Here is an 18963-nt window from a genome sequence, read left to right on the forward strand (position 1 = left end):
GGTGAGTAAGACGGTGACTAAATTTTCTTTGCCAGGCAAACACCAGAAATGCGAACCTATAGTCCCTCACATATACTCTCACCATTCTCTTCTGCAAAGACGCCTCTCGAACATCTGAAGTTCACATCCTAATAAGCTGAAATCACTACACTGTCAAATGCTGTATACTTAAGGAAAATATGGATATGGTCACTTAAATGTAATTTAGATAAACCCCGTGTATGGTGTGGTACTCATACTAATGAGTACCACAGTATACACACTATACACTGCACCACCTGCTATTGTGGCCAGTCCTGCGTTCTGTGGGGGGTTTGGGAGATTTCCAGTGTGTGTAACACTGGGCATGGTTGTCTCCCATTTGTTGCTTCTTCCGCTTGGTTCTCTCAGCCACATCAGTCAGCATTGTGACATTGTCTGGTTTCGTTTGTTTCAGGGCCTGGGGGTGGTTGGAATGTATTGTTTGTGGTGATCATATTGTTCGAACCATTCCGCCCTAAGACCAATCCATAGCCCTTATGCCATGAGCAAAGAAAACCAAGCACAGCATTGCAAGGGTGTCAAGTTAATTATGAGAAAATAGCAAATATTCTGACAAATATTTCAAACATGTATGTTGAGGAGGTTAAGTCAGTGTGTTTGGCTGATAAAGATTATGCATTTCCATGCCACATAGGCTGCTTCAGCAAGAAACAAAAAAGTGACGAGAGGAATGCCTGACTAAAACTCAGCCACGGGTGATCACCTGGGGCCAGGTTAACTATTTAATTTTTCATGCTTTGTGCCCCATCATGCAGAGGCAAGTGATATGCAAACCAGTCTTGGTCCTGCTCCAATAGTAATAATCAGTGGTGTAATACAAAAGGATGGGCCTCCCTGCAGAATGTGGTAAGAGGCCCACGAGTCTCCCATATATCACAGGTGTTCATTGGTCTTCGACTGAATGGGGCTCCTAGAAGGACTCGGTGCCAACTGGGGGACCCCTGCACCAGAGGCCTGGAGGGGCCTGTGTTATGCCCCTGGTAACAATCAAACCAAAATCGCCAGGTTAGGTGCTGTCCAGGGAACCCAAGCAGCCCTAGACCAGGAAGTCTTATTGGGGCCTCGCCAGTGACATGCAGCTTGAGTCCTAGGCATAGTGAGCATGTGTCCTATGCCTGCATACAGTCGCCCTAAAGGCATCTAAACCTAGAAACAATAAAGTGATGAAAGCAATGATTTAATTAATCTTAGCCAGTGCCGACTACTGGGGACGATATTCCAGTTGTTTGTCTTTCGCCCACCATACCACTCAAGACTGACACCTAGAGACGTCTTCAGGAACACTAAGCAGCAGGATTGGACCAGCTATATGCTACGGAACAAGGTTTTCAAGAACACGATTTAAAGGTGCAGAGAGAGTGAAACGTCTAGCAGATCAATGTAAGATTTGTCTGAGCTAGGACTGGTGCAGTGCTGGTGGAATAGCTGTCAAGGCTTGAAGCTAAAACTGGAAGATAAGCTAGAGAAGAGACCCCTACACTGCCAGAGCATGTCCACCTTTGTAACCCTTGTCATTTCGTCTGCAAAAAGAGTACGAAAACTAAGCAATCATGTGTTAAGCTTATCCTAAATTAAAGCATTAATATGGAGATATGGAGATATAGAGAATAAAAACTGCAATGCTTTCATCTTAAAAAACAGAGCAGTCCATCCCTGGCTATGCAAATGTAGAATAAGTGGAAAATATCTTATCGAAAAAAAAGTTTAGTGGTTGAATTAAAATAATGTTTGCCGCAAAATCCTTCTAAGAAAATATTCTTGAAAGAATTTTCAACCGAAGCAATTATTTGTGAACCATCCAAACTTCAAATATAAACTATTAAAACTTCAAAGGCGAAATTTAAGTTTCACCCACCACTACCCTGGATGACCCTGACCTCTGGAAATTACACCGATTATAAACATAATAAATAAGGATTCATGCTGATTATAGTCTAAATTTTTATATAAATTTATATTTACTGGTTGTTCCTGCTCCCAGCGTGTGTTGCACTTATCAATATCCATGTAAGAGAGAGAAGAAGAAAGGAACAAGTAGTGGGAACTGATTGTGTATCTGACACTGAGATTATCACAACAATCTAAAGAAGCTAGGTCGATCTATACACTAAAGCGTGCCTTAGATAAGCAAGAAGACACGCTTACAGCAGACAAACTGATACCTGGTCATCGACTCGGACGCCATAAGTTTCATGATAAGGTTGATTAATGTTTTCTAGATATGCCCCTCTTGATTTTACACAATTACTAACAGAGTGGGTAAAAAGAAAGATAAGGTGCCTGGAGATTTAATAGATATGTTTTAATGTTCACTAATAGACAACAGTCAAGGGGCAGGTTGTTGATAACAGGAATGTATGAGGTGCTCAAGATGCATAGCGATTAATCCCAGCACCTCTTCAGAGAGTAGGATAAGATAGCCTCATTCGTTTTTGAGAGGGCTAAATGTGTGTCTCTGTGTTTAAAATACGATGCTTTGGCCTCTGTAACTCTAAGCATCACATTTTGTGGGTCAGGACTTCTGGGTTGACACTGTGCGTGACTTCTGAATCTGTAATTGCAAATGGGTGACAAGCTTTCAGGGTGAGGTGTCAAACATTCTCTTCCAGTCAGTATGACTTTCCAGGCTCTGCTCTAGGGGGCATCATAGCATTCCACACTCCTCTGTCGGCAAAGATAAGATGCTAAACGTATGCCAGTGGGTGAGAGTCACAATCCAAGCTCCTATTCCAAAGTCATTGTGAATTTAAGTGACCTTGACTTTCCAATGGCTCTTTTTGTGCATAAGTGATGTATAAATAATTATCTTTACAGCAACCCACACCACGGTTTTTAAAATGTAGAAGTCTACTCATGCCTCACTGAGGTCGTTCAACTATGTACATTGCTCCTATATTGTTTGAGGATCACGCTTTGATTTGGAGCAACCGTCTCACTGTATAATAGTGTTGTTTTATCAGAGATGATCACCGTCTCACTGTATAATAGTGTTGTTTTATCAGAGATGATCTCTGACTTTCTTTGAAAGTTTAACGTCCACAATGGATTGCATCTGTTCGATCGATTGTGTCTGTTGGAAGGTTGGTTTTTGGGTGCTTTGAATAGTCAAAGTTCAGTCTTCCAGATGTTCGGATATCAATCAATAAAGAGCTAAGTAGTCTGTCCTCTGTAGAATTAGTAGCCTCTGCACCATGAAACGGAGGACCAACACTCTATAGGGGTAATTATGAACTCTCGTTAAAGCTAGTGATTACTTTTAAGTGGTACTTTATGTCACAAGATGACTCAAATATGGAGCTTGGTTTGTTCTTTCCTTTCCATGGGGTAGTGGAGAAGGCTGTTCATGGTGGAAGGTGCAGGAGGTGGAGATAGATATGCAACCTGTTTGAGATGTTTACTATTTATGAATGTCTATTTTGTGAGGTTTGTTAAAGTACTTTCTTTTTTACAGCACGTGGTATCGATGGAATCCAACCACATACCTTCATTGAAACCTAGGATTCATGAAACACATTTGAGAACCCTTTTCCCAACAGCCACCATGGAACCAGAAGTCCACACTCAAAAAGCTCTGCTCAACGTAAATTGTCTGAGAAAGAAACATTGGTGGTGCTTCAAACACAGCATCTTAAGATATACACATGAATCCAGCCCATTTGGAAATTCCTCAGTCCATCATTAAGAGCTTAATTCTTCCCACAAATCATGTTGAACTTCAATCCAAGGTTGCCTTTAATGCTTCAAAATGCTGTTCTCAAAATATCCACTGTGAGGGGATCTTACAGTCTCATGAGAAAAAACTCTATAGTGCCTACACCAGACTACAAGTCTTGTAGATCAACCTCAGATCAAAGGACCTCTACAACTACAAGGAATCTTTCACGGGGTCTGTTTTTGCCATGAAGACTTTCATGGAGCTACGCCAAGTTAAGCCTTCATTTGAAAACTCTTGAAAGATTCCATATCAATACTCCATTTTCAGGCACCTTCATTTCAAGACAGTTGTTTCCAAATGTAATCCTTATTAACTCCCCCACCTCCTACAGATACCGATAAGAGTCTTCATGATGCAGGATATTTCCAGGATGGTACTGTTGTCTTGTAAGCCTGGAAACAAATGTGGCATTTGTTGCTTGAAGATTTGATGTTCCATTGAGTCTTAATCCCATAGAATGCCTGCAGAGACGCCATTATGGGTTGTGCTTTGGAGCTTTAGCTGCCTCAGCCTGCAAAAAATCAAATCTTCAATATACCCTAAGTCTTGTAAACAATAAACTCTTTGTAAGGATTGCTCCTAGAAAACAACTGACACTCCTGTGTTTCATCCACCATTTTGTAAGTTGCTATTTTGCCATTTCTGAGGTTGTTCCTCCACATATTTGGATTCCCAGCTGCCATGGTCCTTAATGAGCAATGGCTGCTAAGAAATGTTCCACTGCTGTTACTTTATGGAAGTTGAATTGTTTTTTGTCTTGAATTTTCGCTATTTATATTTTGATTTATTCATTTTGCCTGTTTGCCTTTTATGTGTCCTACCGCTGTGTGTATCCAGTTCTATGGGGAAATTGCACTATGTGCTAAATTATTTCATGACTTGTAAATATTAGGTTACTGAAAGCTGTTTTTGTGTATTCTGTCTTTGTAATTTTAAATCATTGGTCATATTGGGAAAATGTGTTTACTTTTTAAAAATGAATAATACAGTTATTGAGTGTTCTAGAGTCATTGGCAACAAGATGCCTAGATATCGTGCTACAATGGAAGGGTGCCTGTAACAGCAAAGTGTAAGTAGATGACCTATTTATCCCATTCAGCCAGTGAAGTCAATTACAGCATCTGGCATGGTCAGTGTCCCTCATACAATAGCCATTCAACCACCTCTCTACAAGTTCCCTTGCAAAATGTTCTAACATAAGAGGCAACCAAAGGGGCAAGGAACGGATAACAGTGGGGTGGCGGGGGAGGGAAGATAAAGGAAAACAAGGGTACAGAAAAGCTTGCAAGGGCCTGTTAAACACATATTTAAATTGTTAGTGTAATACACACAATATAATACACGCATATGATGTAATCTGCATTGAACAATGCTCCTTGGAGAAGAGAGATTCCCATGACCCTCATCTAGTAGGTGACAAGAAATATAACATGGTTGTGTTATGGTGAGGTGAAGGAACAGTAACATATCTAAGAAGATGGTGCACTGTGACTGGGCATATCTTAATAGGAAGAGGTCAGAATTCTCTGGTGTGGATTATGAATTGGGATCTTTTGGTGAGAACTTTGAATTGTGACTTGCAGTACCACTGAGGAAAAATAATAAAGATGGGGAAAAAGGTAAGTGCCAGCTGAAGCATGGTCTGGAAGACTTGATATCAAAGAGCACTGCACATGAAAATGAACAATTTAGGTCCTCCAGTCAGTTCTTCCACAGAAACTTTACATTTTAACTCAGTTATTGGTTGTTTAAACATGACAGAAGGTCAGCACACTACAGGCACATCTACAAATATACGTAAGAATGGCTTAGCTGACTTACATGGGCCCTAATGGTCCCAAATAATCACAAGTAGGCAATCTGTTCTGGCCGCATTACTGAAAAGCTCACAGCTAGAACACTTCAAGAGAAACCCAGAACTATGTGCATTCAAATCATATTTTGGCCAAGAATCAGATGCATTCCTTTGTATCTTCTGGCACCTTGTGATTGAACTTGCACTTTTACATGAGGATTTCAACTTTGCTGCTTCATTCCACTTTGTGTCACTCGCTGTCACACATACATGCTTTGTAATCACCTAGGCATTTTTTTGACACATACAACCCCCTTATTTCATTGGAAGGACTTGATGACCACTTCTGGGAGCTATTGCTCTTGGCACACCAAAATACCCAAGAAACCTATTGTAGATGACTGGATGCTGTGAAGGACCGTTTTGTTCTTGATTGCCTAAAAAAGGGTGAGTCCTCAACAGCCACCCTGCACAATATTACCCACACGACAGATGTCAGGTGTCTGCTTAAGGTTGTTTTTTTTGTGAGGAGAAAATAACTGCCAAGGTTAAAAAAAAAACCTCTATGAGTTCCTGGGCCTCCTTTTCGTCTTTTCAGCCTGGGACCAATGTTCTTATCACTAACTACCTTCATACAATAAAATCAGGTTTACCTCTTGATCCGCCTCCACCCTATATACGTGCTCTAGCCTCCAACATAATCTGTCCTGTATTAAATAATATTTTAAATCATTCCTTAATCTCGGGTATGATACCACAATCACTTAAGCATGCTGTTATCAAACCCCTATTGAAAAAATCTAACCTTAACCCCCTGGAACTGAAGAACTATAGACCTATTGCTCTTCTTCCCATTCTGTCAAAAATCATGGAGAAGCACATCAACAATCAGTTAACATGCTTTCTTGAGGAACATGAACTTCTGCATCCTTCTCACATGGGGTTCAGGCCGCAACATAGTACTGAATCAGCCCTGTTAGCGGTCATGGACAACGCTTGCCAAATACTAGATCATAGCGGACGGGCCGCCATCATCCTATTAGATCTCAGTGCTGCTTTTGATACCGTAGACCACAAAATCCTCCTCCAAAGACTCTCCGGCATAGGAATTAAAGGTAATGCATTGTGTTGGTTCTTGTCATTTCTAAAGGACAGAACCTTTCAGGTTTTGGATCGTGCTTTTCTTTCGCCTGTGGAGTTCCACAGGGCTCATCACTCAGCCCTACCCTTTTTAATATCTATCGGTCTCCTCTGGCCAAGATCGTGGAATCCCATGGCCTCTCTCTGATCTCATATGCAGACGACACTCAGTTAGTAGTGTCTCTCTCGAATTTGGGAAATGTTCCTCAATCCAACCTTTCAGCTTGCCTGGAGGATGTAGCCAAATAGATGGCAGAGTCTAAACTTAAGCTCAACGATGATAAATCAGAGGTGATGATCATCGGCAACCACGCTCGCTCCAATTCCTTAACAGTCTTCTCTGAAGGGTTTGAAAGTCTCCTGATGCCTAAGGATAACATAAAGAGTCTGGGTTTTTGGCTAGATCCATGCCTCACCATGGATTACCAATCTAAAAGGCTTGCTGCATCCTGTTTTGGTCTATTAAGAACTCTAAGGAAAATTATTAACATTTTACCTTTTTTAGCCAGAAGTCTCTACATTCAAGCATTAATACTGTCCCGTTTAGACTATGGCAATTCTCTTTTTCTTAGCTCCCCTAAATATGTAATCAGGAGGTTACAGATTGTGCAGAATTCTGCTGCACGACTGCCTAAAAATATTCCCAGACACACCTCTGCCAAATCTGCCTTGGTCTCTCTTCATTGGCTTTCCATAAAGCAACAAATCAATTTCAAGGCTTTGTGCATGACTCATAAAGCCCTTCACAACAGGGGGCCTAGATTTCTTAGGCAAAATATATTTTCTATGTCCCTTCCAGGCCCCTTAGGTCCTCTGCTGCCCTACAAACTCATACACCTCGCTTCAAGAAGACTAGATGGGGTGGTAACTCCTTTTCAGTAAAAGCTGCACACCTTTGGAACACTCTGCCTTTGGGACTTCGCCAGGATCCTTTCGCAAGAAACTGAAGACATTCCTATTTTCCTCTTAGGTAATCTTGTGGCACTGATAAGATGAAATCTTTCCTTAGCGCTGGGAAGCCCCTGGGTATCCATGCGCTCTATAACTCATTAACATTAACATTGGCAATCAGATAATGTTTGATTGAAGATGGAGATTTATGTTGCAGTACATAGGCTAGAAATCAAACTCAACCTGATACTAGGAGGGGGAAATAGCCAACAAAAAATCAAAAGAAGAGTCCAAATGGAACCCAGCTGCAAGAAGTACACATTTAGGACAAAAATAGAAAACACACGAGTGATGGACATGGCAAAAAATATGGAACTTATCCATTGTGCCCCATCTTAGTCTCATAAATGTCTTGTTTAAATATAACTGAACACCAACTGACATTACATGAAAGATGTATATGTCATCTTGGTTTGGGAACCATCTGTAGAGTTTCCTGGACAAACCCACCATCTTAAGAAGGGTAGTTCGTAGGCTGGATGGCCCTCATTCTTTCAGAATCATGGCACCAGCTAAACACACAAAGATGACAACCAAATTTGATATCCTTTGCCTGCTGCCTGATTCTTCTGATCCATCACAGCCCATGCTGACAAATGCCTCCAGTTCATACTGGAACATTCATCTGGGTGACCATGATCACAGACCCATCAGAGTGGCTCAGGACACTTAGCTAGGTGCTGGGCAAGGTGCGCAGCAACATGTCATCTGAAAGCAAGATGCACACAATCTTCCTCTAACCACAGACAACCTCCAGTAAGCCCCGGGCACAGATGTCACAGTTACTCGAGATTCCCCCTCTCAGTATATGCTCCGTGGAGCAACAGCAGGTTTTCTGAGACTCTGGGAGGTTTCCATGGGTCTCAGAAGGATACCTATTCCTTCTTCAGCTTTTAATAAGGAAGAATTGTGTATTAGCGACACCAAGCCATTGTTTTAAATTCACCTCTGCATTTTGATAGCATTCAATGAAACAAACATTATTTATTTTCCCAGTTCCAGTGCTCTGTCCTAAGTAAGTCTCTGTTCTTTTCTTACTGTCATAGTATGCTTTCCACCAGTCATGCTGAAAGCAGCGATTACTGTGACTGCCTTGTCATCAGAAGCTACCCTGCTGTAGTTGCCCCCCCCACACCTTTGGGCCCCGGTGCATTGTACCAGCTGCATCACTCATAGCTACACACATGCTCCCCCCACCACCACCTAAATACACTTTCTGACCCTACTTCCCAGAGTTTTAAGTTCAAATACTCCAAATGAGTGGAACCTTGGATTCTTTTGGTTGTAAGTTTGGCATATGGGCTGACAGAGACTGCTCTTTTCTACCTCCCCCTGGTGCAGGATGACTATCTGTCTCTAGTGTGTAGTGTGCTTTCAGGAAGATATCATGTAAACTGTCCAATCTTTCCTGTAAGGAGGAAGAAAGATTGTCTGGTATCAGGGCTGGGTTGCAGTCTGATGCCACAATGGCCAAGCCTTAAACCCATTCTGCTTTTCATTTTGTATCTTAGAGGCCTGGTGGGCTTTCTGATCTACTCTGGGAACAGCAGGTAGGCAGTAAAAGGCCCCAATCTGCCCGCTCAGAGTAGTTGAAAGCCCACCTGACTGTGGGGGAAATTAAAAACAATTGGGGTGAAGCGCTGGACCATCTTGACACCGGCCTGCACCCCCAAGCGCTAGACAGTATTTCTGCTCGGGGTGGGGGCATTTCAGAATACGTGGTTTAGCCACTCTTTGCAGCCCATGTGTCTACACCCAAGAAATCCCAATTTCCTCTCACTTGCTAGTGGAATAGTTGTATAATTCAGGTGCTGAGTCACCTGTCAACCAAGTAATGCAACTAAACCTTGGCATTTCTGAAACTTAGTGAACCAGAGGTATCCAGGGTGGTGTGATTTGTATGGGTCCCAGCATGTTTCTTAACCAGATTGTCCTTCAAGCATTGAAAATATGCCTCAAACACTCAGTTTCCTCTGTCTTTCCATGGGGATATCTGCAACATTTCAGCCCCTGGTCTGTCAGCACCCAAAAGCACCCTACCAACCATTGTCATTTTTTGAAGCCTAACAACCCAGTTGAAGCCAGTGTTATGTTGCTTGCATACTCCCAGCATCATTCTAAAACCTGATTGCCCTGCAAATGTTAAAAATATGAATAAAACCCTGAATTTCCTCCCTCTTATCACGGGGTTCACTACAACTTTTCGGCCTGGGTCGGACAGAACCCTGCTAACCTTGGACATTTCCAAACTTTAACAACCCAGCAGAGATTACAGTGGTGTGGCTTGCATGAATGCCCACAGATTTGTTTGCCCAGCAAGCGCTGCCAACGTCAATGAATGGGTCATAAAAACTTTGTTTTACATATCTATACAACAGAAAACTAGGGCACTTCCAGCCAATGGCTAAAGTCATAACCATTGCATTCCCATGCTTTTCCCAATTGAAACACTTCCCGATGTATGGGTAGATCGAACATACTTCACAGGATAAGACAAAAACTGTAACTATGTAACGACATCACTCACACTGCATTGACTACTAATGGTCAAAGTTTTGACCAGTTCTTGTTGTGGGCGGGCAGGCAGGACTATGTTTTTAGTGTGGAGAGGCTTGATGGTAAGACCTTTGTTGATCCCCACAGATCATCGAGCATCCCTTCACAGAAAGGTGAGGAAAATCTTTGATTTAGCTAAGGTTTTGCATTTGCAGAGCATGCTGGGTAAGAAAATGTAGTAGGATTTATGCAGCCAATACCACCGTGGATCCGTGAGCATCTAGTCTTCCGAAATGCCAGGGGTTGGTGGATTTCCTGGCTGTGTCAGCTGACCCTGGGCCCAACTACTGGTACAACGTACAACCCCAGAATAGGTGCACTTCAAAGGAAAACATTTTCAACATCCACATTAAATTTTGGGGCCCTTCCAATTGCAGATGATAGGTCCATCCACACAACTGGGACTACAATACTTTAAACATGAAGAAAATCTAGGATTTTAGTCAATGTTTGATTTTTGCAGGGCATTCTGGGTAAGAAAATGTAATAGGAATTCCTGGAGGCCAACCAACCAAATTCAGGCAATTTCATCCCTTGCATGGACGGACAAAATTGTCTAACCTCACCTGGGTCAACATTTTGAATTACTTCTTGTGAAATTTAGAAAAGAAAAATGGGAATGTTTGTGAAGCATCAAGAATCACAACTTCACACAACCTTAGATAAAAATGCATGTAATAATATGGCGAAGGTTTCATGCAGACTCCTTGTATGTGGTCAAAACTATCACCATTAAAAAAAAATGAGGCAGTCATTTAAGATAGGGTAGACAGCAGGGTATAATTTACCTCACCTAAAGGCCTCCACCTGCCTGGTGATATCTCTGCTGCCTGCAGCGTTGTCACCTGTGCAGCAGTGTAACTGAAGGAAGAGAACTTTGCTTTTTGAAAAACAAAAAATAATAGCTGTAACACCTAGTGGGTTTCAGCCCTTCTTACTGGGGCTATTCTTAGATTTCCCTGCCCCTAATTTGTAAGCGTTCCATTCTGGTCCCAGGAGGGCAATGTGACTGGAGCTTGCTCCACTCTAATTAAGGTGAGAGACTGTCACATAATGGCCCTCTGGCGAATGCACCGTCAGGTGCAACATTTCTACCAACTGCGGCTGGGCTGTCAAAAAGCCTGCACCTCTTAATTGGAACGGCGGTGGGCGGGGGGGGGGGCATGAGCTTGGCAGACTAGGAATTACCTCCTGAGTTTTCTGTTGACTAATGGTTTTATTCATAACTACTAGGTAGCTTGGTCTGCCAGATCGACCCTGTGAGGAAATGGAGTGTATAATATGGTGAGACAGGGCAACCTAACAGTGTAAACACACTTGCAGACCCTTTTAGGACTCCTGGGTTTTGTCTGTCAAACCTTTAACTCAACCCAGGGTAGTTGTGGCCATGAGCAGTAAGGCGTACACAGAGGAACAAGTGATAAGCATTTATACAGCACCAAAACAATTGAAGAAGCAATCAACACAACACTCAACAAATATGACACCAATTTTTATAAATAAGTGGTATTTTTATAAGAATATAGGCACTAGAATGAAAAACATCCACCGGAGGGTTACAGAGATATAGATTTTACAAGCAATATTAAATTAGTGCAAATTCACGCAACCACAAACAAGCCTTTGCACAGTCAAAGAATGGGATACTTTTTCAAAGAAAACTTTGGTAAGCATCATTGCAGTTGCTTAGAAGTACTTGGGGCAACCACCTCCAGCAGGGAGCTAGTCAGGGGGACAAGCAAGGTACTCAGGAACAGTTACCTTAACATGAGAAGACGTCTTTCAACAGTTCTAGGCACTTTATCAGCATTACAATAGATTGTTATGGAGTGGTCCTAATGCAAGGGATGAAATATGCTAAAGATGTTCTAAGGATGCTTTGGATGCGACGCAGTCAATGGGGGTCTTCTTGCAGGCATTTCTCAGTCCACAAAGATGGCGAGGGAGCCCTGGTTGCAGGGTCAATGTCCCATGAAGTCCTCTCTGGACTGGCTGAAGTCCGGCCGCCACTGGACTACCAGTTGTCTGTTGTCACGGTCACAGGTCAATAATTACTGGGTCAAAAGCTTTCCTTCTGAGGGTCCCAGTAATTCTCCATAGCACTCTCCCGAGCTCAACGAACTCAGGTGCAGCTCTGTGCATCGCGTCTTTGTCCTTAGTTCTACAAGGTGGTGGTGGCAACGACTTGAAGACTTCGGACTACCAACTTGCCCCAGCACACTCCTTCCGTTGTTGTTTCCCTGTGCTGCTAGCAGGAAGCCAGTCAGCTGGCCCTGGGAGTTCTCTTGGCTTGACTGGGCTCTGGAAGTGACCTCTCCTTGAGCAGGACAGGGCACGCACAGTGCCTCTCTTCTCTAGCAACCAGGTGTAGCAGGTGCAATCCTAATCAGTACAGCCTTTCTTTGCTGGTCTTTTAGTGTAGCAGTGCAGTCCTTCCTCGGTTCTGCTTCTGAGTCAGTCAAGATCTGAGGTCTGAGTGCCAGGGGTGCCCTCTTTATGCTCTGAAAGTGCCTTCAGGCCAGGATGTGGTTGGTAGCCATTGTGCTACCAGGTTCCCTCAGAAATGGTGATCAGTTCCTGCGGAGTGCGGCATCTAGCTATCCCATTCTGCCTTCTCCCAAGATGACGAGACCCCTAGCCGGGTGTACAGACATCACTAGCCCACCCCAGGATGTGTCTACCTCAGGGCTACATGCCGCGGTGAAACCGGTTTGGCAATTGGATTCCCCTCACTGCTTCCCATGCCAGCCTGTCTACCACGACAATGGGGCAGCCATCCCCCTGGTGCTAGACATCTGTCCTTCAAAAGTGACTTCACCTTTGAAGTCTGCCTTTGGGGGCTAGCACCCAAGTGGCTTCCCGAGGGGAGAGGTGACACTTCCCTGGCCTGCAATCCCTCATTGTTCTCCTTCCTGGAAGTCATTAGCATGCCTCTCCAGGATGGAAAAAGGCTGTCTCGTGGAGCAGGCTCCATTTGTGCCCAGCAAGGCACAGAAGTTTTAAAGGCAACAAAGTGTCAGCTTTGCTATTCTGCACACTGCAACAAATTACATTTATTTTGACTTGAGATACAAGTAGGGCTTAATGTACCTATTTGTTTGAGATCCTGGAGTGGCTACTTTGTAGGAAAGTGCCCTTTTGACATGGTCACTCCCACTTTTTGCTCCTGTTCTGATACTTTTTGACTGAAAGTACACTGTGTCCCTGCTGGCCAGTCCCCCAGTGACAGTGCTCTCTCCCTAAAACAAGGCAAATGATAATTGTAACCCAATTGGCAAGGACTTTAGCACCCGTGCAAATCCCTAGTAAATGGTACCCCTGGTACCCAGGGCATGGGTACTAAAGAGGGGCTTTAAGGGCTGCAGCATTTATTATGCCACCCCGAAGGTCTCACACCCAAAAACATGCAGACTGCACTGCAAACCATTTTGAAAAAAAAAAACATTGACCAGACCCTGTGTGCAATGGCCACTAAAACTGCATGTGCTATATGTAAGTCATCCCTTTAGCAGGCCATATAGCCCTAAGGCAGGGTGTATTCTACTACATGAGAGGGCACATCTACATGAGCAGATGTACCTTTGTGATGCCTAATTCCATTGCTAGACATTGCAACTGTTCAGGAAGTCATTTTGAGGACATGTCCTGGGCACTGGTCGTTAAGAGTTACCCAGCGACATGATGGCTTCACTAAAAATACTGGTGTTTGGTATCAAACACCTCTACTTAATATGTCTGTACTAATGCCAGTTTAAGATTTATTATGACATGCACCCTGATGGCATCTTAAATGTGCCCCTTGAAAACCTACTAGTCCCTTTGTGTGCTAGCTGACTGGTATTGACCAGCCTCCCACCATAGATGAGTTTCTGACCCCCTGTGTTTGAGAGCCTGCAGTCTCAGAGGACAAAAACAATGCCTGCTTCAGAGGAAGGTGACCACACCTCCTCCAGCAGGATGGCTAGCGATTTACCATTTTAAAGCCAGGGGCTTTAAGCCCCTGCCGGCTTTGATATGTGACCCTGGCTTCCCCCCCGAACCGAATAATGGAATCCCCTGCCATGAGGCCCATTTGGCACCAGAGCAGGCAAGAAAGTAGGTATTCAGCACTTCTAGGCTAGTCACACCCCTAAGGTGGACTCCCTGAATTGCACAACCAAAGAAGGGTTTCACCATCTTGTTTTTGGTGAAACTAGGAACTCTGGGTTAGGAATATGCCCACTCTCCACAGGAAGTGGTCATATAGGGAGTATGGTCACACCAGGGGTAACCAGCCCATTGACTACTACTTTACACCGCCTTAAATTCACTGAAGGAAGCTGGCTCTTGATATAGTGGACCAAAATTAGGTACACTGTGCAGAGTCCAAGCAAACCCCAGAGGAATCGCAGAGGCACAAATAGAAGCTCTCTTTTTGTGTAGTGTGGTCAAGCAGTTAGGCATATCAGAAGTCAGTGCTAAGCATGTATGGCACACACTCATGCAGGAAGTGAGACACTCACTCAATAAAGAAATCCGACACCTATTTATAAAAAATAACATATACTTTTATATAAACTTGAATACCAAGATCACTGGAGTCAGGTGAGTATTTTTTGAGTTATGAATGTTTAGAGTTTTAAAAGTAGACAATTAGTGCATTTTTCAGAAGCAGTAATGTTATCCTGTGGATGAAGAACAAGCACTGCATACAGGGATATTACAGTAACTTACGAGACCAGCCTCTTGGACCTAGGGTAAGTCTGGGGCATGGCCTAAGGCCACACCAACAGGTCACCTCGGGCGGTCGGGTGCTGTGGTGCCTTTCAGCATCAGGTGCCCCATGTAAGTCTACAGGGGTGGGTCTTTGTCACGTTACAAAGTTACTGCAGGAGTGTACTGGGAGCCTAGTCCGGGTGAACCACTGAGGGGGTTCAGTTCTTACAATGCTCGGGGACGTAGGGACACCAGTGGTGCTGTTCTCCTTGATCCGGGATGTCTGTGTGCAGAGGTGGGTGGACCATCGGGTTTACCACCACTGGAGATGGTTGCGGTGCAGGGGGCCCACAGAAACAGGCTACAGGCGTGGACTTGGGGGCAAGTCCGGCTGAACCAACAGATGGCTTTTGGTTTCACGAGCCTAGGAGATGTAGGGACACCAGTGGTCCTCTTCTCCTCAGGTTTGGGGTATCTGGGTGCAGAGGTGCAGTAGAATGTCGCGTCTCAATCAGCAGAGGCAGCCACAGTGAAGGGGGAGGTCTGCATGATCAGGCTGCAGATGCCATCGGGAAGTCAAAGGAGGACAAGCTCAGGATGGGCTTCATCTCTGGAGGGCCTGGGGACCAGGCTGACTCTATTGGTCCACTTCAGCTTGGGCTAAGTGACTCAGGTGCAGTGGTGATGTCCAGCGTCGGGTTTTTGGTGGTCCAGTCCTCACAGTTCTTGCTTGGGTGCCTGCAGATGCAAGGGAGCAGCTCCTCTATTCCCAGGGAGTTCTTCTTGATGATTTGTAAAGCACTGGCAGCTCTCCCACTTTCTTGGAGGCTGCAGTGGCAGGACAGCTCAGTTGCTCCTCAAGGGTCCGGTGCAGCAGGCAGGCTGGCAGGATTGGCGCCAAGTCAGTCATGCTCCTTGGTTCTCTGGTTCAGCAGGCTTCTTGTCCACTATTTGTTTTATATCCAGCTATGATCTAAGGTCCTGGTATAAATGGAGTCACCTGAATACTCAATTTAGGGGGCGTAAAGGGGAGTGAAGGGTAGTAGCCAGTGGGCTACTTAACCTTGGGGTCATTACGCCCCCTGGATGACCACTTCCAGTGGGGAGTGGGCATTATCTTATCGAGAGTTCCTAAATTCCACCACATGCAAGATGGTGGAATTTCCTAAGTCATGTCCACTTCAGGCTGGTCCCGCTAGATGTGTTCCTAGGCTGTGTAACATGCCTCCTAAATAGCTAATTTTCTCACTTGTCCAAGTGCCAGATGGTACCTGGGGCAAGGGGGGGTTGGGTTTGGCATCTTCCTCAGAGGAAGGCCAGATCTGCATACCAAAGGTGGCGGGCTTCTTTGAAGGTCCTGCCTCGGAATGCTGTTCATCCTCTGGGGAAGGGTGTGTAACACCGCAGCCCGAACAGGCTTTTGTTTTTGAACTCTCAAGAGTGGAGGCACTCACCCTGGGAGGTCAGATTCCTGTCTGTTGGTGGCAGGCTGGTCGGAATCGGTCAGTGAGCTCAGCTCAGCAGCAGTTGGTGGGTTTTTCAGGGAGCATCTTTAAGACGCCCTATGGGTGCATGTATTAATAAATACATTGCTGGAATGAGTGAGGGTTTATTAATACGAGATGTTTGATACTAAACATCCCTAGGCTCAGAGAAGCCATTGTGTAGCTGGGGAATTCGTATTGACCAGTCTCCAGCACATGTATTTAAAATGGCTTCCCTGCACACTTACTATGGCCCTCATTAGGAACACGGTGGTCGCAACTGCCGTGTTCATGCTGGCGGTCAAAACACTGACTGCCAGAGTCCCGGGATCCCCGCCGGCCGTATTAGGAACATTCCTGTGGGCTGGTGGGCAGAAACATTGTTTCCACGCGCCGGCCCACAGGAATGCCTGGCCGTGACATTGCCGCCAATCCCTTTGTGCGGCGGGTGCACCTGCACCCGTCGCGCAGGTCACTGCCCGAAAATCAGGCAGTGACCTTCACGATGGGGCACTGCACCGGGCCCCTGCACTGCCCATGCCAGGTGCATGGGCAGTGCAGGGGCCCCCAGGGGTGCCCCGGTGCACCCCTCCGCCAGCCTTTCCCTGGTGGGGAAACCCGCCAGGGAAAGGCTGGTGGCTGAGGAATCATTATCCGAGGGGCAGCACAGCTGCCCTGTCGGATAATGTTTCCGACTGCCGCCAGGCTGCCTGACGGAGGCAGCCTGGCGGTGACTGAGGGCTACCGATGGCGGCCCTCATGAGGTCCTTTATGTGGCGGTGTGGCCCGCCATGCCAGCTGGTGGTTTTACCCGCCGGCATGGCGGGCCACACCGCCAATTTCGTAATGACCACCTATGTCTAAGAATTGACAAAGACATAGTAGGGGCATATTTGCTCATGCATATATGCTCTTACTTGTAATATAATACACCTTGCCTTAGGGCTGAAGGCTTGCTAAAGGGGTGACTTACAGATATTACAAGCAGTGTTTTAGAGGACATGGCACACAAGTGAGTGCCATGTTGTGTTTTCAGTTTTGGGAGCACCTTGTCACACAGCCTGCAATGGCAGTCTGCATAAGGTTGGTGCTCGGTCCCTCAGAGTGGCACAAGTTGTGCTGCAGCTCTGATGGGCCCTCTTCAGTACCCATCCCCCAGGTACCATGGGTACCATCTAACAGGGACCTATATAGGGGCTGAAGGGCCTGGTCACTTGGGGATCAAGTGACCAGATGTTGGTTTGGGAAAGTAACAATGCCACTGGGGACCCGGTTAGGAACCCAGTGCACTTCAGTCAAAGTTGCACCTAAAACTAGGAAAAAGGTGGAGGAGGGTCCTGCAACCAGAACCCAGCTCCTCACATTCACTATTTAGGGGTCTCCATGACACCAGGAATTCAGACTTGTCTACTGGGAACTGAAGAAAGGACTTGGAAGAGCCGAAGTCATGAGAACTAAAGTCCTGCACCAAGATTGGTGCCAAACTCCGCCTGGCTGCCTGCACCATGACAATCACAAAGATTGTCTCATCCAGAAGCTGAACGGCCTCCCTAAACCCTGGGAGGACTGTCCTCACCTTGAACAACCAAGCAACATCTTCCTTGAGGTGGAGGAACCATCCCTCTGCATCTGCAGGCACCAACAGCACCAACCCGGTACTTCGTCTTGCTGGCCATTGGGCCCACCGAGGGAGCAACTCACCAAGAATAGGTTGCTGTGAGTCCAGGAGGTCAGCCCCATCGCGTTCACCAAATCTTAAGATGCTGACCCCTCCAGGAGCCTCTCAGCACCCATACCCTGGGTACCGGACCCCTTACAACTACCAAGGCTTGTTGTGTGTCCAGTCCCGACACCCCTGACGTTGACACCAACCTGCCATCGAGGGACTTCAGGATCCATGTTGCCTTCATCGAGAGAGGCCCTGCTGCCCTCTTTTCTCCCCCTCTCCAAGTCACCAAAGCCGAATGAGAGTCTCTAATTACAGAAAGAAAAAACACAGCTGTGCCCAAACCCCTCAGACCAGATTCACATAAACTGACTGTGTTCCTGTGCTCCAGCAACTTCAATAGTCGAGTCCTCCTTAGGGTTCTCACAGTCTTGTCCCCAATTGCAGCCTTTTTTTTGCAGGTACTTCTCCCATATACTTTAACAAATAGAGCTCGAGGCTACCAATGTGACCAGCACCTCTACACTCGGATACACCCAGGCAGGTAAAATCAAACTGCTGGTGGTTTCTTGGACCTTGGCCTCTCTGCACATGAAGTTCTAGAAGGCACACCCCAAAAAGGTTTGCATGTATAATCTATGCAGTGTATGTTTCTCCCGTACAGTAACATTACTGATGCGTTTGAGGCTCATACCTCAAAACTGTTATCCAACTATATTTTTCTATTTCTACAAAATCTTTTCGGAAAGTACTTAGCTGATATTGATGATCTTGATGTCTAAAAATATATAACAAATGTATGTTATTTTTATGAAATTGGCCTCAGATTTCTTTTTGAGTGTGTGTACCATTTATTGACTGTGTGTGCAACAAATGACTAACACTCCACTCTGATAAGCCGAAGCTACTCAACCACACT

At 45.3% G+C, this 18963-nt stretch overlaps 1 protein-coding gene across 1 annotated transcript in view; it reads left to right on the top strand.

The window, feature by feature from the left end:
• Positions 1–4749, top strand: part of POU2F3 (POU class 2 homeobox 3) — a 113705-nt gene extending 108956 nt beyond the window's left edge. The window contains exon 13 of the mRNA XM_069224870.1: positions 3494–4749. Within this exon, the coding sequence (XP_069080971.1) occupies positions 3494–3533 (40 nt within the window). The 3' untranslated portion in view covers positions 3534–4749. The remainder of the gene's footprint in view (positions 1–3493) is intronic.
• The last annotated feature ends 14214 nt before the right edge of the window (positions 4750–18963 follow it).

Source organism: Pleurodeles waltl, chromosome 3_1 (genome assembly GCF_031143425.1).
Source record: "Pleurodeles waltl isolate 20211129_DDA chromosome 3_1, aPleWal1.hap1.20221129, whole genome shotgun sequence".
NCBI lineage: Eukaryota > Metazoa > Chordata > Amphibia > Caudata > Salamandridae > Pleurodeles > Pleurodeles waltl.